The sequence below is a fragment of the Abrus precatorius genome, unplaced genomic scaffold (genome assembly GCF_003935025.1).
Source record: "Abrus precatorius isolate BTA unplaced genomic scaffold, Abrus_2018 Scaffold9, whole genome shotgun sequence".
Taxonomy (NCBI): Eukaryota; Viridiplantae; Streptophyta; class Magnoliopsida; order Fabales; family Fabaceae; genus Abrus; species Abrus precatorius.
Genome location: NW_020874439.1, coordinates 23,807,941 through 23,832,714, shown reverse-complemented (window position 1 = coordinate 23,832,714; position 24,774 = coordinate 23,807,941). Strand labels below are relative to the sequence as shown.

At 33.2% G+C, this 24,774-nt stretch overlaps 2 protein-coding genes across 18 annotated transcripts; one reads left to right on the top strand and one right to left on the bottom strand.

Annotated features, from left to right (window-relative positions):
* Positions 1-4,822: 4,822 nt before the first annotated feature.
* Positions 4,823-15,821, top strand: LOC113851426 (protein LHY-like). Of its 14 annotated transcripts, none has more exons than XM_027481896.1 (9): positions 4,836-5,104; positions 5,461-5,486; positions 5,703-5,903; positions 5,995-6,106; positions 6,294-6,355; positions 13,001-13,222; positions 13,327-14,757; positions 14,836-15,246; positions 15,647-15,821. In XM_027481896.1, the coding sequence occupies exons 3-8, from the start codon at positions 5,865-5,867 to the stop codon at positions 15,214-15,216; spliced, it is 2,247 nt and encodes a 748-aa protein (XP_027337697.1). In that variant the 5' UTR covers positions 4,836-5,104; positions 5,461-5,486; positions 5,703-5,864; the 3' UTR covers positions 15,217-15,246; positions 15,647-15,821. The 14 variants fall into 14 exon arrangements, with proteins under 14 accessions (XP_027337694.1, XP_027337700.1, XP_027337697.1 ...); XM_027481903.1 differs by adding an exon at positions 5,219-5,364 and having other exon boundaries at positions 4,872-5,104; positions 5,461-5,903; XM_027481898.1 differs by lacking the exon at positions 15,647-15,821 and adding an exon at positions 5,219-5,364 and having other exon boundaries at positions 4,872-5,104; positions 14,836-15,567.
* On the bottom strand, positions 15,554-21,305 carry LOC113851428 (serine/threonine-protein kinase ATG1a). 4 transcript variants are annotated; one of them, XM_027481910.1, is made up of 14 exons: positions 20,854-21,305; positions 20,601-20,718; positions 20,194-20,252; positions 20,034-20,097; positions 19,615-19,654; positions 19,152-19,245; positions 18,973-19,053; positions 18,718-18,829; positions 18,490-18,544; positions 18,159-18,379; positions 17,618-17,982; positions 16,853-17,135; positions 16,697-16,767; positions 15,554-16,565 (listed from the first exon to the last, which is right to left on the bottom strand). In XM_027481910.1, exons 1-14 carry the CDS (start codon positions 21,088-21,090, stop codon positions 16,335-16,337), a joined length of 2,031 nt encoding a protein of 676 aa, XP_027337711.1. In that variant the 5' UTR covers positions 21,091-21,305; the 3' UTR covers positions 15,554-16,334. The 4 variants fall into 4 exon arrangements, with proteins under 4 accessions (XP_027337711.1, XP_027337709.1, XP_027337712.1 ...); XM_027481908.1 differs by lacking the exon at positions 20,034-20,097 and having other exon boundaries at positions 18,081-18,379; positions 19,615-19,679; positions 20,854-21,304; XM_027481911.1 differs by lacking the exon at positions 20,034-20,097 and having other exon boundaries at positions 19,615-19,679; positions 20,854-21,290.
* Positions 21,306-24,774: the final 3,469 nt, after the last annotated feature.

The window sequence follows — 24,774 nt, the reverse complement described above, 5'->3', positions numbered from 1 at the left end:
CTTACTTGTTACAATATTTATATTAACAAGGTATCCAAATTTTATCTATAAAAATAGATATATTTTTTATTTAATATATTACAAACTAATTTAACTATTTAATATTGTAAATATTTTTGAAATAAATATAAATTTATGGTCTATAACTAAATTAATTATATAGCAATGAAGCTGAAACAAAATGATGTTGTCATGAGTGAAGCGGTAGGTGGGTTGTTGCATTAATTAAGTGGTCCCCATTTGCATTAGTTTGTTGTCTCTGGTTTTCAAATTTCTTTTCTTGGTGCCGACTATGGACCCTTATCATATTCAGAAGGACATCACCTTTTCTGTTGATCTGAAAGATGACGCCATTTGTTGCTATTTTTAAGCTAAGCAACAGATGCCATGTCCTATATAGCAGCGTTTAATTTTGAATCAATAATGAATCTGAAACTGCTTAACAAAATTGAGCTTCCATTAAGCCTCTTTTTCAAAGGAAATGTGCTTCTTTCGGCCAAATGCATCATTAATTCAACATTCATATATCAATGTTCAACTTGTTGATATAATTAATCATCATTCCTACGTTCAGGTTCATCTTCAACCAGTGATTTCCGTGGTGCATTCTTTGAATCCTACCATTTTCCTTTTTGAATCTTACCAATGAGCGTATTGAATTTTATGATAAAGATATCTTAATAGTTTTCTTTATTCCTTTTCTGTCGATAAGAGTCAATTCAATGTGAGGTGGTAGTTGTACTTGCTTCCCATCAAAATGCAAGTAGATGAGCACCACCTAACTCACCTCACCTCCAATAAAGTGAACATTATCTATTGACTATTCTAAAATTAAAAAAAATATTTTTTACAAATTATACTCGTCTCATTTAGAAACTCTCCTATTTAATATTCTAACTTTTATTTCTCTTTTGATTTTTCCTCTGTTAAAGATATGCATATGTGAGACCATGATAACACATGTGTGTGCATTTTTACTTAAAGATTTTTTTTAAAATATTATAGATATTATTTTAGAATTCATTAAAATGTTGGCAATACATATAAAATTATGGATTATTATACTAATATTTTTTGTAATAATTGATTTAAAATTTATAATTATTGTATATTTTAATGTATGGTGATTAAAATATGCTAACAATCTATTAATATTAAACCTATATTTCTAACATTTGGTACAATTTATAAACATAGTTCATTTTTAATTATGAAGCGAAATTAGACATTTTTATGATTAATTCACTTTTTAATAAGTTACGTAACTTTTCTAACATTAAACATATTGCATCTTATTTTTTACATTTTATATCTTTTGAATATCTCTGGTTAAATTGATCTTGTTTTTAATATATCATATTAGATTAGTAGTCTTATTGATGACTTGTCTTGATTCATATATTTTGTTTTAATTTTTTAAAATCAAATTTTAAGTTTTTTTAAGAGTTATCCATTTAAAAAATAATTATTAATGATGGGATAAATTTTATTATATTTTTTATGAACTTAATTTTGATATTAGTTTAATAATATATTTTCAATTTCATATATATTTTTAAATTTTTTCTTGGATCTTAAAAGGGTAAAAAAAATTTACCCATGTGAATTATTACTTTAATTACACTTTCTATGTATGTATATATAAACTTAAACATATTATACACTTATTTAATATAATAAGTTAATATTCATTAAAATAATCTTATGTGACTTGTGAGGATAACAAATCCGTTTATCTTTTTTTATTTTGGGTCCAGTGAGTGGAATTTATCATAAGAAAAGCCCAAATCAAAAGCTCAAAACTAAACATACACATGTCCCCCGAGAACCCAAGATAGAGAAATAAAACGCACAGAACGCTAACTTCGTAGATAAACATTAAATTTCCCTTTTATCTATGAAAGCCTTAAAAAATATATAGGAAGAAACACAAAATACAACGAGGTTGATGAAGGCCTCAACCTACACCATGGATCAATAATTGCATTTCTTTATTGTAAATTCAGTGTTAAAAGATTGTTCTCCAATTTGGGTCATCTATTGTGACAATTGAAGCCCATACATAAATTGGGCTCTCCACTCCTATCACCAATAACTAGTATTGTTGAAAAGAGAAAATGAGCAAAAAAGAAAGAAATCACGTATGTGAATAGTCCTTTTCCACTTGCACTTTTGGCATAGTGTTCACTGTTGATACCCGTGACGAGAGGAGATGAACAACAGCCATAACCATAACCACTTACATCCATTTTGTTTTAACATACACACATATTTTAATAAATCCTTTAAATTTGCATCCATCTATTTATCGAAGATAAGACAAGTTCAACCCTTCCCTTAATGGATTCGGATTCCTTTTATTCGTGGCAAAAACTGGATATCTAATTTTATTTTTGCTTAAATAAAAATAGACTCGTTTAAAAAAATGTATAAAATATAAAAAAAAATTATGCAAAATTAATTTAAACAAATTTTTTTTGACTTAAACAAATTTACAAAAATATAGAAACTAGTTATGAGAGAAAGAGATGACTGAAAATAGACGAAAATAAAAAAAGTGAATGGTATAAGAATGATGGTGGAAGGAGAGGAGGGTGAAAAGTTAGATATAGAAAAAAAGATTGAGATAACTATAGGGTAGGGTGAGAGTGAGATGGGGAGAAAAAAAAGTTAAGGAAAGAGTATTAGACATAAGGAGAAGAGGTAAATTTTGATTAAAATAGAATAATTAACTTAAGTAAATTTATAAAAATTTGCTTAAGTTAATTTTATATAATTTTTTGTTGTTATTTTATGTATTTTTATTTAAACGAATTAATTTTTGCTTAAGTTAAAAATAAAAATAGATATTTTTAGATTTCTTTAATACTCATTCGCTTCTCTTTCATTTTTAATTATTTTTTTTATAGTTGTTTAAGATTTTTTAAAATATTAAAAATTTATATTTAACCCGTAATAAGAGACACGTAAAAGTTTTATAAATAATATTTTAATATTTTTTAAATTAATATGAAATATCTTAATATATAATAAAAATATTTTAAATTTTTTTGAAGTAGAGAAAAAAATTAACAAGACAACAACTAAATTATTAAATTTATTAGAAATATACACCTGAGTTAAATATATGAGCATGTGATTAGATAAAATAAATATATGGGTTAAAATAAACATTTTATCATCCTCTTTCTCTGCTGCTCATACGCTCTCTCTGGCCCTTACAATCCAATAATCCACACTAAATAAATTTTATTTTCAATTCGTACTCAAATTATGATAAAATTAAAACATATATAAACACATATTATGCTTTAGGATAAATAATAAATGTGCTGATCCTATATTGTGCACCGACCTAATAACCTTACAGTGGGTCCCATTCTTTAAGACCACTAATGTCACGGAGGACTACTTTGACTAATTTATATATTATTGTATATAATTTTGTGTTATATATTACTTTTTGTACAGTCATATAATTAAAAGAAAAAAAATCAATAATTTTTTAAAATATAAAAATATTTTTTTTATAGAAATCAAAATCGAAGTGTAAGTGCATTTTAAGGTATAAAAAAATATTCAAGTCTAATATTTAATTCAATTTCCGGGACACTTTTTCTTTATTTGTTATTTGCGGTTTTTTGTTGTGTTAAAATTATTTTTCCACAGTATTTGTCAAATTTTGGGGTTAGATGTTTCTCATTTGTTGTTTGGGAATTTTTTATGTGCTAAAATTGTTTTTCTACATTATTAGGTTTCATTCAAACATATAAAGTAAAAAAGAGAAAAAAAAGTAAGAAATTATTTTATTGATAAGATTTGAAAATGAAAAATGAAATTGTATTTATTTTTTATGTCCTTTTCATATAACAACATATACTTGAATAAAAAAAATCAATTGTTTGGCATTTATTTTTCATTTTTTCTCAATATAAACTTGTATGTAAATCTTATAACGTTTATATTTTCTTTCTTTTCTCTATTTTTTACAGCCAAAATAAAATAAAAGCGTACAGTTATTTTTCTTCACACAACTTGATTTATTTTAATTTTTACTCGCCGGGATGATGCATCGATGATCTTGAGGGATTATTCTTCCAAGAATATAACATCATTTGATTGGATATGAAAAAACCACGAGGAAAAAAGTTCTTCCTAGAATATATAAGCACAATAAATAAATTTGTTAAAAAAATATTAATTTGGTATCATTTTCCAAATAAAATAAAACTACACTTTTATTATATTTTTCATAATAAAAAGGATACAATAATTATTCGAATGAAAAAAAACTGCACAGGTTCGCAGCTGATCACAGTGTGCATGTATCTCGCATTGTCACTCACTAAAAACGTGCACGTGTCAACCCCACGCACTCATTGAATATCGACCAGTAAATCCCGAGAAGAAACGCCACGTGCCGGTGAGAGAAAAGCGAGTGGCCACGCTGGCCGAAAATTCCACCACTAGGGCGGAAAGGCCCACACGTTGGACAACCGGATGACCGAGAGGAAGCGGTAGACCTCGCCACGTTATCAGGGGGCCCCACCGTCACAAAGCTGGCGACGCTTTTACGGACCTGAAACCTCAGCCATGGAGTTTGTGGATGAGATTGAAGAGAAGAAAAAGATTAAAAAACTCGTTTCAATAAAATAAATAAAATAAAAGTGAAAAAAAAAAATAGGAAAAGTGCAAAGGTAAGCATCAGCACCAAGAGCCAGTAAATCTTCGCCACTTGTCATGTTCTCATAAGCCAAGGCTTCTCCGTCTCAAAAAAAAAAAATAACGAGTCCTTAATTTTTGAAAGAAAAAAAATAAATCCACACGAAATTATAGTGGCTGAGATTGCTCCTCGCGCTTAAACACTTTGGGTGAGTGTGTGTGTAGCAATTTCTGGTTCTGTTTTCGTTCGCTTCAGCAAAACCTCTCTTCTCAGTTCTGATTCTGCTTCGCGATTTTTGGATTTTTTTTTTTGTTTTTTCGGTTTCCGATCTGAACTCTATTCGATTCGCCATTGTCGGAAAATGAGTCCTCCGGCTAGTGTCCGGTGATGATCGTACTCGTGAAAGGCTGTTCTTCTTCGTCGTCATGGTTTTGTTTCGAGGTATTCGTTTTCCTTATTTTATTTTGTTTTTTTTGTTGCTGTTTGGTTTCCGAGAAAATTGAACCACGGCGAAACTGCGGACGGATTTACCTCATCTCGATTTGGATGTAACAGGTGCTGTCAGTACTCACAGCGCGACTCTGTTGAGTTGAATTTCGCTGATTTTGAGTTTAGTGATTATTTTTTTTCTCGGCAACCAAACAGGAGGATAGAAAAATTGCAGTGATAGTAAAGTATTTGTGAAAGTGAAGATAGAAATGGTTGTTGTTGTTGTTGTTGTTGTTGTTGTTGTTGTGATGTGATATTTATTGTTTTTATACTAATTGTAGTTTCCCTCTCTTTTGCGCGTTTGAAAGGTTTTGGCGCTGTCGAGTTCGTTTTGGTGAGGATTCTGATTAAGGAAATTTTCTTTTATTCATTCGGAGAAGCGTCTATCTGTTGCGGTTGAATCTTGAAATTTGTTAATTTTTATTTTTTTTCTCTTCTCCATCTTCTATGTACTGTTTTACGTGTGACATGTGAATTGGAATGCTTATTCCAGCTGATACAAAACAGAGACGGATCTCTTCCTATTGTTCTTGCTTTGTTTCTTTTGCAGTAGCATCGCCATACCTTCTTCAGATTCTGCTCACTTTTTTCACCACAACAACGGCTTTACTATTTACTGTGTTTCCTGTCACCAAAAATGAAAGGAGGTATTCCCTGTATCCACTCCTTGTCAGGGAAGATCTGAAGCAGCGCTAGCTGCTCTCGTCTTTTAATGGACGCATACTCCTCTGGTGAAGAAGTGATTGTTAAGGTTAGGTTATTGTGATATTTGGGCAGGTTTCTCATGAAAGGGTGTTAATTAAGTTTGGTATTGTTTTTGAGTGGTTAACTTGCAATTGCAGACGAGAAAACCATACACAATCACGAAGCAAAGAGAACGATGGACAGAGGAGGAGCATAATAGGTTTCTAGAAGCTTTGAAGCTACATGGCCGAGCATGGCAGCGCATAGAAGGTAATAGTTTGTTTCTTGCATCTGATTGAATATTTTCGCTTGTTCTTTCTTTCTCAAGATTGGTGTAGTATCCTGTAATTAAATGACATGAACTGATCTCTATATTTGATTAACTCTTAACTGGAACTATCTTTTTCTTTCTTCCATGGTCTGGCCCTCTTTTTGGTGTTTTACTTCCGCTGTACAGAGCATATAGGAACAAAGACTGCCGTGCAAATCAGGAGCCATGCACAGAAGTTCTTTACAAAGGTCAATGGGTACCTTCTCACCTTGGTTTATCTGTTTAAAATTTTGTTCCTTTATTTTAACTAGTGCTTGTTTTTGGCTTGGTGTTGATACATTTGTCAGTTCTGATTCACTTTAATGAGTAAATTCCCATCTAACTGCACAAAATAGTTCTGTATCTGAACTGATGGATTTCAAATTTAAAACATAACATAAGTCCTAATTCAATAAACAACTTCATTGGTGATATTCAAATGTCATGGAAAATATAGTTCTTCATTATTAGAACCCAAAATTGTTGAGAAAATTACGAAGATGAGTCAAAGGGCTTGTGAGGTTGTTTAATGATGATACTTTATTGTATATAAGGGACTGCAAAAAACAAAGTTTAGTAAATGATGATATACAATCATTGTATGTATTGTAAGTTTAGCAAAAAAAATAAGATCTAGATTATGCGTTGGAAATTAAAATTGATGATATTATATAACAAGTTTTCAGGTTTAGGTACTTAGGATTGATTATACAAAATGAAGGGAAAGTTAATGAAGATTTTACTCATAGAATACAAGTTAGTTGGTTAAAATGAAAAAAAAATAAATCAGGAGTTATTTGTTACCTAATCATACTGTAATATGACTGATTGTCTTATATGGTAAAGGAACAACATGTGAAAAAAGTGAGAGTGACAAAAATAAGAATATGAAGGTAGATGAGTAGTCGCACAAGAAATGACATGATATGAAATGAAATCATAATATACGCGAAAATTAGAGTAGCAATTATAGTAAAAAAGAAGACTGAAAATCGTTTATAATAATTTGGTCATGTGCAACACCGATGAAAAAAGTAAATTGTATGACTTTTAGTCCAATAAAAAAAGATCAAGAGAGATTCAAAAGAACATTAAATGAAGTTATGGAAAGAAACTTTTTGATGAACTAAATTTCTGAAAATTTAATTTTTGACTGAGCTCAATAATGACATCATATAATCCATGTAGCCGACCTCACCTTGTGGAATAAAGCTTGATTGTTGTTGTTGTTGTTGACTGCAAAAAATAAAGTAACTATTAAAGGGAATGTAATTCCAAATTCCAATAAACTAAACACTAGAAAATGGAGAGAAGAATGTATAGAGATAATGATATTGATTTGTAAAGTTATCATTATTTAAATAAAAAATATTATCCCTTTTATGTTAAAAGAATGTATATACCCCTTGCTGATCCTAATTAGGATCTCCATTTTGAGTTTGACTACCTTGATAGTGGTAGTGCTGCAATAGCATGCAAAAGGTTGCTTTTGTGGCCGTGATGGCCACTATTGAAAAATGCCCTGCTATTTGATTTTTGAGCAGTCTAGGCCATTAAGGACATCACCTCAAAAGTGAAAAGGTCCATTGGCATGGAGTAAAAGAAACCAAGCTGTTTCAGTAAGGTGTTTATGTCTGCGTTCAGCTACCCATTTTGTGAATGGGTATGAGCACATGAAGTTTGGTGAAAAATACCGTGAGATGTCATGAAGAATACGTATTCATATGCATTATCACTATACAAGGTACAAATTGGAACATCAAATTAAGTTTTGAACTTTTAATGGAGTGTGTACATGTTTGCTGGAGATGTAATATAGAAGATCATAACTGTGATTCACCTCTAAACTTAAGCTTTTGAGATAGTAGGTTCTTATTATGGTATTACATATTAGAGCTTCCATGACCATGTTTGGAGTTTGATACTTCATTCTACTTTAGAGAAACTACAAAACTTCAATTTTAGCTCAAGGTGTGATCTAATATAGAAGGTCATTTATGTGCCTTCACCTAACAATTTAAGTTTTTGGAATAATTGGTTCTTAACAATGCCAAAAAAGAAAGTGCATTTGCATGTGTTGTGGTGAAGCACTATAGCTTACTAGCACTTACACTGAAACTTTCAGATAGATCCAATCACAAGGGGGAGAGAAGTTTTCAGTTTTGCCTTGGATTAAGCTTTTTGTGTTCTTGTGTTTCTCTGTTTGCTTGATTACTATGGAGGAGTTTGTTTTACCCAACATTATTAGGACACACATTGAATATCTGGTAAACTCATGTCTCTGAGGAAAAGTTACTCTGTGTGGCACTAGGATATGCACGTTTGCACCAAAATAACATGAAACCAAAGAGGCCATATGAAGGTAAACTATAGTCATTTGACTTACATTGGGTATCTTTAGGGCTTCCTGAAAATTTATGCCACTTGCAATACCATCAATCAGAGGTTGAATAGAGTTGAATGGAATTGAAGGTGAAGCATAATTGGAGGAAGGTTATATAGCCAGTGATAAAAAAAGATTGTGGCTGTTTTTCTATTCATTGACATGTATACTACCCTTAACCAAATCCAGTTCTGGAATATTAGAGAAAATTTCCTCAGATTTGGTTTGTAATTTTAAGCCCTCTGTTTTTAATTAAAAAAAATTCCCATTTAGTAAAGTATGATGAGACTTGCTTACACATTTATATTGTAGATTTCTGTGTTAGAAGATAAAGAGCTTTTAGATAAGTCATTATTAGGGGAGGTTGCGCCGATTGTTTGATTCACCACGAGTGCGGTACTCATTTTGGTAACTTTGAAGTTTCAAGATACAATAAATTGTTTGCTACTGGAAGTGACTACCATGTGATGTTTGATGCTGGAGTTGAATTTTTAAGATGGATTGTGGGCGTAACAGCCTGATAGATCAGAACAATTATTGCCTTCCAAATAAATAATGATTCTTTGAAAAAGACTTACTAATTTGAAGGATTTCAGATTTGTTAGGTCATAAGTTTTGATATTGGTATATATAGTTAGGAAAGTTAATACTTCAAAGTTCAAACCCAAAAGTGTAGCTGGAATTCTAGTACTAGGATGCTGTCATGCATTGCCACACAGAAAGGACCAAATTCCTGCATATTAGTACTAGGATGCTAATTTATTGAAGAGCTTAAATGCTATATATTTTAAGTACTAGAAGTTCAATAGAGAAGCTATTGTTAGTTTAAAGATGAATAGTACATGTCTAAATGTTTTATCTGTCTCTCATTTGGAAAAGAATTTGCCCACTTCGATGATGGGGGGCTGGTTTGGTCAAGTAATCAATTTGATTATCTTGGTCAAACCAGCCCCCCCTTTTTTTTATTTAAGCTTGCTAGTATCCATTTATCATGCATAGGGTAGAATTTCATGTCAAGGCTATGAGTAGTAGTAAACAAATTGTCCACCCATACCACTTGGAATTCAAACAGGGCCTAGAAAATTAAAACCCAAAGCATACTTAAATTTGAATGGGCTTACCTGTGAGATCCAAGAATCAACAAAAGCCTTGACATCATGTTCAACTTGAACATTATCCAGCCCAAAAGAAAGGCCACCCAGGAGAATGGACTCTGACTAATATGGGACTTTCCGGAATAGAACATACGTTTTCAAACAAAAGTGACATTTGGGAGAGGATTTTACCTCCGGAGGAAAGTGTAAAAGCATTTAAGGATCAATGGAACACTTTTTTCAATTTATTATTTAAGAAAAGGAAGACCAAGTGAATCCAAAGAGCATGTGTATTTGGATGGACTGTTAATAGATCTTATTACTAAACAGCCTACAGGGCTCAATCAAAGTTTCTTAATTTTTGGAATTAAAAACAAATAAATGATTATGTGTAATTTATCCCTAATCTGGAATCTACAATTTTCTTCCAAACAGAGAAACTTTTTAAAAATTAAGTGAAGGAATTAATCAAAGGCTTAACATAATTTGACAGAACATTCCTTTCATATTCAATGTTGCTAACCTGTGGATCACCATATAGACTAGAATGATCAGTTCGAGTGCTATAGGCAAAGGCTACTAACATGTATTACTTTCTTGTTATATGGTATGTGAGAAACAATCAGCGTAAATAAGTAGGGTGCATTGATAGATGTGTTAGAACAAGAGCCAATAGAACATACGGTTTTATTCTATGTATTAAACATGATCAACTAACTAGACCTAACTTAACTATAAAAGCAAGCTGAAGGAGTTAGCATTGCCGAAGTCATTTATTAAAAGTATTTTGACCATATCCCTAACTGATGTGGATCTGAACACATTCTTCACACTTAGGATTGAACATTTGAAAAGTAAATTTAGCAAGATAAGACATTTGTGGGTGGCCCAACCTTAAGACTAGGATAGGCTTTCATACTAATTTCTTTTGTTTGGCAAGGCTAGGACGATCCAATTGAGCATGAATTAGAGGAGGGGAATTCTTCATGAGACAAGCATGAGAAAGGTTGGAGAGCTTGTAAAGGCAATTGGACTTACATATGGAGCCAATCATCCATCTAGAACTTTAGTCATGAAAAACAGAAAAAAAATAGTGAAAGAGATTGTCTAGTCAAGAGAATTAATATAATGGTTAATGGAAAGCAAAATAAATGGGGAAATTTGATCATAAAACATGCAGTCAACAAGGCGGAGGATGTGTTTTTGGTTCCATTAGCCAAGGTGATTGTAGTTAAATAGCTAGAGACAAATTTTGGAGGATGGAGATTTATGACCAAAATTTTGATTAGTGGCAGTAGAATTTAAGATCCAAGGACTAAGGGATGACAATTGAGAGAGATGAAGGAAAGACCAGTGCGCATTGTAGAGGCAGTGGAATCAAAGCCTTAATTTCCTCAAACCACTTCAAAAAAAATCGGCTTAGGCAGTTAAAGATGATGTTAGATGATTGAATGGCATTCCAATGGGGCATCTGTGGGAGGATGGCAGCCATGGAAAGTCTTGCATTTGACAATGGTGGGGCCCAATTTGTTGAAGTGAGAACGGGACACAATAGGACAGGTGATTCTATTCTATGTTGCATTTTCTATTTTATCTGTATGCTTAATTCACTTACCTTAGTCTCACTGAACAGTGTGTCTGATCATGTTCCTAGAAAGTCAGTGCGGGGTGGATGGCATGCTTCTTGTGAAAGTATGCTATCTTTTTTTTTTTTACATTATATATATATATAGATAAATGTTCATAGTAGAGCCAAGTCTTGGTTGGGACCAAAGCTTGGACCAGAGAGCTGACTGAGCTGTTATGCTTGATTGAATAATTTGATTCTAAGAATAGTAGTGTACCCTTAAAAAAAATGAACATTCTCTTCACTAATTTGGTTTATTAGTTTAAGTACCTCCGTGCATGTTATATGGAGGGTTGTGTTTCTCATTCTAGTACCTTTTCTTAACTTAATCGCTTCACTTGCTAGCAAGGCTCTTAGGTTTCACAGACAACTTATGATCTATCTTCCCTAGGATCTGATGTATAGATTTTTCCGTTTGTCCTTTTTGGGTATAAAATATATCACCTTAGGATTTTGTCATTGACAATATAATAGAGAAATGTTGCTTTGGTTACTCTTTTATTTCTTTTGGTTTTTGACAGAGTCAGTTGACCTTTTCTTTTTCCTTTATTTTTTGGTGATTTTCCACTTTTTGTTCCAATTAGTAGGTATCTTTATGTGCTATTCAAATTCCACATGGCATTAGGAGGATTTCGACAAGTCAATGTCACTTGTTTACTGGGAGAAAATGGAAGGGGAAACAATAAACTCCTATGAATTGATTCTAGGTAATGCATTGAAGTTTAGGAAAGAACTGAAAACAGGTATTAATTCAACTGATTTTGATATATATTTAATTCTTGGAGATACTTGCTGCCGTTTCAATCTTTCCATGGAAAAGAATCAAAACTTCACTGAAGGGAAGTAGTATACTTTTTATATTAGATATGAAAGAAGTGACTGAATGAAGATGACACAATTTTTAAGGAGAGAAATGTAATGATGAGGTGACTTTTGGGGCTGGTGGAAGTTGGAACAATATTATGGTCATTTGCTTTATCATAGATGCAATAAGAACGACCAGATGGAATAATAGAGATGTATTAAGTCTTAAAAACTTGTGCTGGTAAACATTTTCAAAAAATATAATGACTTTTAGAAATGACGTAAAGTAAAGTAACAAACAAAGACTTTGGTTACCTAGGTAGGAATGTCCAACGAAATGAATGAGCTTGTTCAGACAATGTATGTTTGGTTTTCTGCCGCTTCAAACACCAGTAATAAAAAATAACTTCATATTGAAACATGTGAGATTAATTTCCTCGAAAAAGGATTAGTGATTTAGTAAATATTTTGTGCTAGTTTTCTAAGATCATAAGCTAGTGTTTAAGTCAAACTTATCAAAAATCTCTTGGATGTGTTTGTGTGCAAGTTAAAAGTGGTGGCTTCTTCAAATTTTTGGGGACTTTTAATTGACCTCTCTTGTTTCATAGAACTGCTACCATCAATGTAGTTTGTGTGGTGTTTTTGTCATGTCAATAGCTTCCTACTACAATCAGTTTCCAGCCCACCAAATCCATATGCATCTTGATTACAACCACAGGTGATTTTTTCCCCCTTCAACTTGATCGAAGAATTTCCTAGATGTTTTCTTTTCTAAGATTTTGTGCTTGAATACACTGAAATGTCTGTGTTACAGCTATATCTATTTTCCAAAAAGTATTTTGGAAATTCTGCATAAGAATAAACTCCCTAGTACTCCAGTAAGTTCTTTTATTGATTTTTCTGAAACTTCACTTGCTGAGAATGCTATCACAACTTTTACTTCCAGTTGGAGAAAGAGGCCCTTGTAAAGGGTGTTCCAATTGGAAAGGCCCTTGATATAGACATTCCCCCTCCACGGCCAAAGAGAAAACCGAGCAATCCTTATCCTCGGAAGACCAGGGTTGGTACCGCAACATTACAGAGTGGAGCAAAGGATGCAAAACTCAGTTCAGTTGAATCTTCACACGTTAACCAAGCACTGGACTTGGAGAAAGAACCACTTCCGGAGGTTAATATTTCCTTTATATTTTATATTTCACTTTTCGCACAATTTAGTTTTTCAGTTTTCTCTTTCAGTGAAATGATTCAGCTTGTTCCTTATTTTATTATTAGAAACATAATTTAGATGAAGTGCCAACAACTGTAAAAGAAAATAAGGATGAAAAGCGTTCAAAAGTATTTACTGTTCTCCGGGAGGTGCCTTGTTCCTCTGTATCTTCCGCAAACAAGAGTTCTATAACAATGTCAGTGCCGCTAGGGAATTCACGCGCCTTAAAGGATATTACACCTTCAGCGAAAGAGGCAATAGCACGAAATGAAAGAAATGAATCGTTCGTCACTATTGAACTTGAGAATCGGAAGTTGGAGACCGATAATGGAAAACAGACTAATGGCACTAGTGAAGACTCCACGTTAGACAATTCTGATGCTTTACAGGTGAAATTGGTTCAAAATGAGAACACAGATGGTCTTGATTGTGCATTAACAATAGATGGGATGCAAGGCAATCAGAATTACCCAAGGCATGTTACTGTGCACGTTATTGACGGGAATCTAGGAACGCGTACTCAAAATCCACAAGACATGTTGTTTAGAGACTCCATGTTTCAGCCAATAGGAGGGGTTAATGGGCAACCTAATCTTTTTACCAATTCAGCTGCATCGAACACTAGTGAAAGTCAAAACAACACAGCACGATCTTCTGTTCATCAATCATTTCTTCCTTATCCTCCCTTCCCACAACATAATCAGGATGATTACCAATCATTTCTTCACATGTCCTCCACATTTTCAAGCCTTATTGTCTCAACCTTGCTGCAAAACCCTGCAGCCCATGCTGCAGCTAGTTTTGCTGCTACATTTTGGCCCTATGCAAATCCAGAAACTCCAGCAGATTCTCCTAGGTGCTCCCAAGGAGGTTTTCCACCTAGACAAATTGGCTCTCCTCCAAGCGTTGCAGCTATTGCAGCTGCTACTGTTGCTGCTGCAACTGCATGGTGGGCAGCTCATGGATTGCTTCCTTTGTGTGCTCTTCATACTGCTTTTGCCTGTCCTCCTGCATCAGTGACTGCAGTTCCATCAATGAATAATACTGGTAGTGAAGCACCGGCATCAAAGACAGACCAAGGAAAGACTACTCTACAAAATCCTCCTCAGCAAGATCAGATGATGTTTCCAGAATACTCGGAAGCCCAGCAAGCTCAACATTCAGCTTCAAAGTCACCAGCTGTCATTTCATCAGATTCTGAGAGTGGAGATGCCAAGTTAAATACATCAAAAGCTACTGATCATGAGATGAACAAAACAATTTCCGAGCACCTTGATTCCAACAAAATGAAGGGCAGACAACAGGTTGACCGTTCCTCATGTGGTTCCAACACAACCTCTAGCAGCGATGTGGAAACTGATGCATTAGAGAAGGATGAAAAAAGAAAAGAAGAGCCTGAAACACCTGATGCTAATCATTTAGCCATTGAGTCTTGTAATCGTCGTAGTAGAAGCGTTAGCAACCTGACTGATTCTTGGAAGGAGGTCTCTGAAGAGGTATCCCAGTTACTTGTAATGAAATTTTATTACAATGCTTGCATGTGTAGCTTCTTTTCTCATGCCACTTATTTTCAGGGGCGACTGGCCTTTCAAGCTCTATTCTCCAGAGAAGTGTTGCCTCAAAGCTTTTCACCTCCCCATGATTTGAAGAATGCAGATCATCAAGTGGAAAACATCAAGGATAACAAGCAAAACATAGATGAAGACCTTGACAGCAAGAAATGCAGTTCCAATTATGAAGAAGTGCAAAAAAACTCGCCATTTGTAGAAAATAACGAGGAGGGACTGCTAACCATAGGGCTGGGACAAGGAAAGCTTAAGACTCGTCGAACAGGCTTTAAGCCCTACAAAAGGTGTTCCGTGGAGGCCAATGAAAACAGGGTTGGAACGACCGGCAATCAAGGTGAAGAGAAAGGTTGTAAGAGAATACGCTTGGAAGGGGAGGCTTCAATTTAAGGCTCGATACATGCATGCAACCACATAAAGGTTTTGCACGTCATTCTTAATCTCCCACAACGGTGTACTTATATTGTTTATTTCTAATTCTGCAGCTCACGAAACTTGTCGTGTAGATGTGTGTACCATATTAAATTACTGTGTACTCTTTTACTATCTTGGACTGATGTTAATGCTGTTAAAAACTCCGCTAAATAGACTTAGATAAGATACATTAAGTATTGTTTGAGCCATGAACATTAAGTAATTTATGATCCTTCATTCAGCCACTTTCCAAGTTTTACTAGTTATCGTTTTGCATCTATCTAGGAACTATTTTTACTCTTATAAAAGCTCTGCTCAGATTGAACAAAATTTTATATGCCTGTGTTCATGACAGGTTGCATTACATTGAATGTCACGAAAGTGATTTTTCGTTTTTCCTTTTTAGGCTTCGAAGTTTGACTGCTGCCTTGATAGAGTGAAGTTATGATTCTCAATCCTAAATTTTCTTTTGTATGATATATATTGACTTTCTATATTTATCACTTCAGTTCGTATTAATTCTTTTTCACCAAACTCTATTTTGCAAAGAAAATCAGTGATAAATATTGAAATAGTAACAGGTTTAAATTGCTTGTAGTAACTAAGCCCGTTTATGTTTCCACTACCACAGGCGTTTTACCTACGGAACAATTTCTTCCTTTTACTTTTTGTGCATTAGGAAGCCAAATTCAGTACGGTTGCGGTGAGAAACAAATGCAAACAAATAGGCTCTGACTGGACACGGTTTACGCTTTGGTGTGTCCCAGTACTGAAATTATGACAATTTTCATTAAAATAATCCATTTGCATCCCATTTTTGAAATACTTTGATAATTGTTTTTACAATTCATTGATCCTATACACTTTTCAAAAATTCCAAGTCAAAGAATTAACGATATTATATACATAACATATGCAGTAAAGTCCAGTCCATCTACAAAGCCATGATAGTTATATAAATCTATGTACAATACGGTATCAGTCAGGCTGTCTCTCGTCCACATTCATATGAAGTCAACATTCATGTCAGCAAAAAATTGCTTCACCAATTCCAATAAACGGTGTTGCAAAGACTACTATATACAGCCGGTTATTTACTTTGATAAGAGAGTATGGGCTCCTTTTGTAGAGGCCTCTGATGAAGATTTTTTATGAGACTGCAAGTAGCGAATATATTGCAAGATTCGCTCCTTATCAGCAGCAGGAAGGGAAAATGGTGGGTTCAGTGGAAGGTTCTCTGCTTCTCCCACAATAAAAGAAAGTAAAAGCATTGCTTTTGAGTAAGATGCAACGGCCCTATCTTTGTTCTCCATCAATTCATCCACCTTCAAAAAAAAAAAAAAAAACTACTTAGGCAAGTGCTGATTAATTTATATCAATGACCTGTCTACATGCCCTTGTGGAAGAGTAGTAGGTTCAGATAAAAATGAATAGTGAACAATTTTAGTCTACATACAGCGCCACTGGTCCCGAATAAGAGTGCTCTTTGGAATATAATTTCCATTGCATCTGGCATCTCAGCTGCCCCTGCAATAAGGTTTTGGAGTACACAGTTCAGACAAATTTTTAAGATACTAAGAAAGATTGAGTTTAGAAACAAAAGAAGTCTTACCATCCATACTTTTAATATGATATGACAGTCTTTCAGCACGATCAACAGCAACAATAAACTCGTGTTTGGCCCACAAGAAAACAGAAGGATGATCTCTAAAATCTGTCAGTGATAACCCCACATCTCTGCGGTCAAATGCGGATTCATTAGCTGAACTGCTTGTAGGCAACTGACCCTCGGTAATGGAAACTACCCAAGAGCTACAAATTTCAAGAGCTTTCTTCCACATAGCCAAAACCACCAACTCAATTGCAAGTGACTCAAGATACAGTCCTGAATTACACTGCACGAAATAACCATTAAAATTAACAAAGTGAGAGGAGACATTGATAGAAAGATATATCCAGCATAGGTGGATATGCCACATTTTTTCACTCAACCATCTGAAATTAACGTGATAATAGAATAGATATACTGATTAAGCATTCAGCCCGTAGTATTAGACTAGACTATGAAGTATACACTCACAATACTTACGCAAGCCACAGCAAACAAAGGAATCCAGTTGGGAAATTACTAGTAATAGTTAAAATAATTTAAGCAAACACAGCTGGCTTATTGTTCTGACGTGCAAAATAATAGAGTATGAAATTCATATGAGGACAAAGAAAGGAACAGAAGAAAAAACATCAAAGGTGTTACATTAAACTGCACAGTTAGACACAACCAATGTCAATGATGATTTTTTATTTTTATTTTTAAATAAACTAATCAACAAAAATTTTAACACAATGATCTTTGATCTACTGAATGACACAAACGTACCTTTTTTTGTGAAAGTTCTGCAAGGGTCTGCACATACTGATGCAATAACTCTAACCTGTTTGAAAGGTGAAGTGAGGAACTTCCCTGCTCTCTCCTTAAGGAGGCAAATTCAGAGGATGCCACTGATGCCCCATGTTCATTGCCTTCTAAATTTTCCAATCTGCCAGTTGAGGAAGATGACTGATCCTTTGGTTGCAAAGCAACATCAATCTCCAGGTTAGTCCTCTTTAAAGGAAATATAGAAGTCATGCTTGAGGTGTTATCTTGCACAGATGCCTCAAAGTAGTCAGAGAAAGCCTCCAATGATGCAAAATGAGAATCGACAATGACATAATCTCTTTCAATGGACTTCATTAAACGGGAAACTGAAAAAAAAAAAAAAAAGAGGATTAGACAACATTCAGAGGGTATTAGACCTCGGGATGGGAAAAAAATGCAGAACAGTATTCAGAGAGTATTGGACTTTGGGGTTGGTTTGACAAATGAGCACCAGCATCAACAGACTTCCCCAGTTTATCCCTTGAAATAGTTGGGATTGAACCTTTAACACTCTTTGTGTCAGCTATGATCTTGCCATCCTTTCTTTGTGACAGCATAGTCCCATATATGGCTGAACTGACTACCACTGGATCATCTAAAAATGACTCAATATGACAATCAGAATGGGTTTGAGACACCTTCTCAGAGGCAGAACCACCTAATTGATGAACCACTGATTTTTCTGATTGATGTAATTGAAACTGCTCAAAATTCACAGTTGACCTATAAGTTATGAATCATAGGAGATTACTAAAAACAGCCACAAAATGGAAAGAAAATGCAATGGTGATACAAGAACTACAGAAAAAAGAAATTAGAGAAAAAATTGTGACCTGGATTCCTGTAGGAAATTGTGATTGAAGAAAGCCATGAATGTTAATCTCTCATCTGCACATTACAGTTAACTTTACAAAAGTTCGCTACATGAGCTCTGATTGTCACTAAAATTACATGTACGACAATATTTTAACCTCAGACCCATCATTTTTATACATTCACAAAGCATTGCAACAGAATAAACACATGCACAATGTACATGACATATAGTTTCTAATAAATACCTGGGTTTCGACGTAGAAGGTTTCTGCAAAGATCCAAGCAATCAGAATGTAGCTCTTTTAAAGCCTCTGGCGGAAAGTGCAGCTCAGTGGATGCCAAAATATTTTGAAAAAGCTGCAACAAAAATTTATATTCAGTAAAAAGAAAGATGCATAACTATTTAAGCGAAAAAAAAAAAAAAAGATACATAACTATCATCTTCCATTTAAAAAATGGATAAAAGAAAAAGCATTATTGTAATTTAGCATCTTCAAAACCTGCAATTGACTATTTCCATCAAATGGCGGCCTCCCAATCACCAGCTGATACAATATTGCCCCAACACTCCATAAATCAGCCTGCATCCAAAATAGTATCTTAATACTTCTACAAAAAAATAATGAAAATGAACATTTATGAGTAACTACAATTTGATCTCAGTTCTATTTTTTGTCACCTTGGCACCATACTGTTGACAGTTTATTATCTCTGGAGCCATGTAATAAGGTGAACCACATAGCGTATCTGCCAACCCCCAGGGTGTAAGAGACCTAGTGCAACAATACATCAGGAGACTACCTAATGCAAGAAATACAACTCTTTTCTAATATCTTATTTTTGTTTCAACCAGATGAGAGATAAAAATTATCAAACATGTGCTGACCATTTGAATACTTTTCATATAAAATGAGAGGGAGATAATGAATTGTTTAGATCTAATGAAATAAGCATCTACAAGCAGAGACACTGTTATATTAATAGCTCGCACTATAAAATTGTATTACCAAAAAAGGCAAGAAATAACATCTCCAAAAACAAGTAAACAAGACGAAAGAAGAAACAAGTCACTCTGGCTTATGGCAGCAATAAAGGAGGGGAGAAGTGTTTGATTAGCATAACCTCCTCTGGAACCATCTTACCTTGCAAAACCAAAATCCCCTATTTTCATAATTGGTATAGCTGCATTAGTTGCCAATAGTAAGTTCTGCATGTTTAAAACAATAATAATAATAAATTCAAACATGAAAGAATTACTATATGTGCTACAGCAACTAAAACAATTATACAATAAAGTACATACTCATCACCATTTCTGAACCAAGGGGAATCCCACTCATCTAGAGGGTAATAGTAGTCATGTAAATGATTTATTCTTTCAGTACTCCCCAAAAATCAAAGTATCAAAAGGTAACTACCAATTACTCCTTCTTGTATTTACTTTTTCTCAGTGGACATGTTCGGCTCAGCATGTTATTTACCTAAATATACATTTTACTGTACGTATGAAGCTATGATAAATTGATAGTATAGGGAAAAATGATAATATTAAAACTTGTACATTTACCCTCCTTGGTGTGCAAATCTCGAAGAAAAGAAGCAAAGAAGCAAAGTTTCCTGACAAGCTAATGCAATCATTGACAGGGAGTCAATGACAATCAATTAAGATATACCAAGACAAATATACGAGTAAGTACCCTGAAAAGTCTATAACTAAATACCTGTGGTTTTAAATCTCTATGAATGAGGTTTTTTTCATGAAGCACCTGCAAACCAGCAGCTGCAAGAACACCCAGATTAAAAAGGATAAAAAATTATACATTGTCTACCAATTTGCACAAGCATGCAGCACAAAGCACATCGGAGGATGGAAATAATACCAAGTTTGAACAAGTGGAACTACCAAACCGTTGACAAAATACAAACGAATTGGAAAATCCTAATGTAGTCAGTAGCATGCTATATCGCTGCAAGTATCTTTCTTTTCTTTTCAATTCATAGCAATACATCCTATAGAATACTAAACTAGTCCACCCTGAAAGGTGGAAATTAACAAGTGGGTTTGTGAAATTGAGGATTCATTTCACTTCACTTCATAGAGAACAGCATATGATTGAAGTGCACTCACCCAATTGCCTCATGAAATGGCGAGCAACGGGTTCAGAAACTTTGCCATGGCGATGAATGTAAGCAGCAAGGTCCCCACCACCACAATACTCCAAAACAAGGTAAATCCTGTCATCGGTCTTAAAACACACACACACACAGTCATTAATTGTTCTTCTTTGAAACAACAATAACAACAACAAAAAAGTGACTAAAAAACAAACACACAAGTTAAGGTTACCTAATTAACTAACTAACTAACTAAGCTATGTTACCTGAATAGCTTCGAAGAGTCGAATGATGTTGGGGTGATGGATTGTGCTGAGAATAGAAATCTCTTTGAGAAGATTGTCTCTGACTTTGGAACTGAGTTGTCTCTTATCAATCTCCTTAACCGCAACCTCCAAACCCGAGTGTCGATGCCTTGAATGCCACACCACCGCAAACGAACCCGACCCGATTCGAGGACCCAATATGTAATCCCCGATCAACCGAACCCCTCCCAACTCCATCACCCAAAACTAAAACTCACCTATGTATGATGCACCCATCAACCAAAACGAAAACGTTAATGGGGTTAACGTTATTGCTCAAAAGATTCCAACTTTGTATGAATCGTTTATTGGGTGTGGGGAAACGACGCTGAATGCAGACTTGAGCTTTGAGCGAATGGAGTGAGTGGCGAGTGGACCAACTCTCTCTTTTCTCTTTCTCACTCTTACCAACGGCCTTTGTTTTCATTGATTCCTTCTTTATTCATTTATTTCCAATTTTTTTATGTTAACGCTGATTTGTTTGATTTGATCTTATGTTTGGATATTGCTTTGCTTGCCACCTTGGACCGTTTCTATTTCTACTTTTATTTCTATCGCAAGCATAATAATATTGATTGACTGGTTTAGTTTTTTTAATTGAAAAAGGGTCTTAAATGGGTTTAATTATTATTTAATGAGTTGGGAAATTTAGATTGTTAAATTAAATTTGAATATAAAGTTATCAATTTGAATTTTTAGGTTTTTCCCTTTGATCTAATCTTATCTTATTTTCAGTTTCGATTAGATCTAATTTTGTATTTTCTTTTTCCTTACAGTATTATTCCATCCAAGTAGAAGCGAAGAGGGGTTCGTGATATATTAAAGTATACTTGTAATTATTAATTAATTAAAAAATTTAATGGTTGAGATTATAATATAGTATGATACATGTGTAATAAATTATAAAATTATTAAACTTTCAATCCAAAATTTTTTAAGGTGTGCTTGATTAGTTTTCACATATTATATAAGACAAAAACATGCATTTATAATTTCAACCCCCTCCTCTTGGCTGTCATCGTTTCTTTGGCAGCACGGGGTGCGGTTTGTTTTTTAATAATAGATCGTCTTTATTTTTTTTTAATCCTTATTGTTAAAAAAAAAAAAAGATCTCTTTTACAGTTGTATTTAAAAACTATTATGTTAATTTCAATAATTAAATTTTAATTTATTATTTTTTTCCTAATTCAACACTTTTAATTTGAAATTCATCGTTAAAATGGTCTAAATGCCTATATGACCAATTAATGTGGCTATGAAAAGTGTAGATAGCGTGGCAGCAAACTATTGAATGGCACGTTGTGTATGGGAGAAAGTCACGTGAGTAATAGACCTTAAACAACAAGAATAAATGGGAAGTTGATTCATACCAGACAGCAAACTGCATATGCGCAGTACGAAAACCTATCTTAGACTTGCATATTTATGTAGCAAGTTAATTAATTAATCAAAACAAAAGTGATTGAGTGTGAATTATGATCGATCATAAATTTATATTTATTTCAATATAACTTTAAAGTATATTTAAGAATAATTCAAAAACTTGGTATGAGTCAATCTTCCTTAATTACTATAGATTGATTGCAGCATCTTCACGAAACTCCCATGCCATTTCGTGGACATTGGTCAGCTTCCATAATTAATAGGTTTTTTTATTTTTTTATGAACTCATAATCAATAGTTTAAATTTGAGGGTCTTTTTATTTTGGCCAACAATTTGAGGGTCTTTTGTGTCGTCTTATGTAAAGCTTTTGGGTCTCTACTAAAGTTTGGCGTGTCAAATATACTTTTAAATTTTGACAAAAAAAAAAAGTCATATTTTTACATCTCAATTGTACTTTTTTTTCTCTATATATTACTAAAGCAAGTTCAGCCTATTTTGCACGGTCAGTGGACAAATAAAAATCGACTTAATTTTAGTGAAAAAAAAATACAGAATGTAACAAAAAAAAGGTGCCGAGCAAGATAATTTGACACAGTATTTACATGTATCCAATCTTGGGATTACGTTTTATATATGGTTTTTACCTTTCTGTTATTAGTTTTTATCTAACTATTAGAACTGATGAAATGAATTAGTCCAACTATGTCAATTCACACAATTTTGCTAACATATTGGACTTAAAATATAAATTTTAAACTTAACTTGACTAATTTTTAATTTTCTTGATCAAATTTGAATTAATTTGATCTACTTAAATGTGAAGTATGAGTTTAATCTCAGTTTAAACACATTTTAAAGTTTAAATATGAAGTGATTTTTTTTAAACCAACTCAATAAGATTCAAAGCTCGAATTGAACCCACCTAATTTGAGTTAGACACCTTTGTTACCACTTTTACTAACTATAATAAAGTACTCATCCACATCCTAACATCTTAATTTCTGTATAAACAAGTACATAGTTAGTTGCCTCTTAAAAAGTTGAATCAGCAGTTATTTGATATTTATGTATGTATGGGAATCATTTTCCGCGTCAAGTTGTAGTTTTTATGGGCAAAGATATGAGTAATTTTGTTAGAAATGATTTATGATTGCATTATGAAGTTAAAGGCTACTTATTAACCTATACTTGTGTTTATTAATCTAAAAGTAGTTTTTATGATTTATCATTTTCAGCGTCAATTGTGTTTATGCATTATGAAGTTATAGGCTGCTACTTGTTTTGATTTATGATATGAGTAATTATTTTCATTTGGTTTGCAGCTTCAAAACTTAAAGGCTACTTATTAACCTATGCGTAAATAGGTAAGTTGATGTTTAGCTAATTCAATCAACAATTAGAAGTTCATTTCACATCTCATAGAAATGAATCCAGCAAACCATCAGCTAAGCGCATTACTCTAAGTTTCAAGTGCTAACCTCTTAACGAGAATATTATTTATAACTCAAATAACTAATTAAGACTAATTCTTGTTTACAGTAGGCAATAAATTTTAAATATATATTATTTTTTAAATAGATCAAGTCATATATGTATAAACACAATAAAATCCTATACCAATATGTAAACCCTTTGAGTTAACATGTGCTTGATTTGAATGTTTCATATGAATGGAGTGAATAATTAATTTGGTGTGTTGCATGTTCAACGTATCTCCCTGAAGCAACGAAAAGTGATTTTCCGTCACAACGTGCATGCAATTTGTGACCTCAACACAACCTACTATACAGCCAAGACTAGAGACAAATACATACGTGCAATTTGAGATATCATGAACGTGATTGGGTGTATAAAAAGTGTACTAAACGTGAATATTAAAATATTATGAGATCATCACAAGTTACAAAACTCTTGAGGATTGGTGGCTTTCATGTCATATATTTGTTATATATAACTTGCAAATATGAATCTCACTTGAGCCTAATCGTTATTTTTTATATTTGTTCATATATTCTTCCATGTTATTATCTGCCCCTTGGAAATTTTAAGTGGAGTATTTCCTTCAAAGTTCAAACACCTCACTTTTCTTTTGAAAACTCACAATTTATGTAATGAAAGTTCTTAGTTTTCTCCTTTCTGATGTGAATTAATCAGTTATATTTTGTATAAAAAAATTTTAAATCATCATATGTAGTTAATAATCATAATTAATTGAGTTTTCATAATTGATTTTGACATATTTTCAAGGGTGACAGCGCAATGCTTTGTATCAACAGAAGTAAAAGAAAATAAGAATTTTTACCTAATAGATACAAAGTAATTACCTACGAAATTTTGTAAATATGAACATATTTACGAATACTGTAATATGATTGTCTCATATCTACACTCGAAAAAATATATTTATATAATAACATTTATTATTCTTTATAACTAAACATTTGAAAGGATTTTATTGATTTGATTTTGCATGTTTGTTTTAATAGTTTTTTATTCTT

Coding starts and splice junctions, on each gene's coding strand:
- LOC113851428 (XM_027481908.1), bottom strand. CDS start 21,090: ATGGAGTTGGGAGGGGTTCGGTTGATCGGGGATTACATATTGGGTCCT. Junction 19,054..19,151: donor GTCAACAGTATGGTGCCAAG/GTGACAAAAAAT, acceptor TTTTGGATGCAG/GCTGATTTATGGAGTGTTGG. Junction 18,830..18,972: donor ATGGAAATAGTCAATTGCAG/GTTTTGAAGATG, acceptor TTTTTGTTGCAG/CTTTTTCAAAATATTTTGGC.
- LOC113851426 (XM_027481896.1), top strand. CDS start 5,865: ATGGACGCATACTCCTCTGGTGAAGAAGTGATTGTTAAG. Junction 5,904..5,994: donor GTGAAGAAGTGATTGTTAAG/GTTAGGTTATTG, acceptor TTGCAATTGCAG/ACGAGAAAACCATACACAAT. Junction 13,223..13,326: donor AGAAAGAACCACTTCCGGAG/GTTAATATTTCC, acceptor TTTTATTATTAG/AAACATAATTTAGATGAAGT.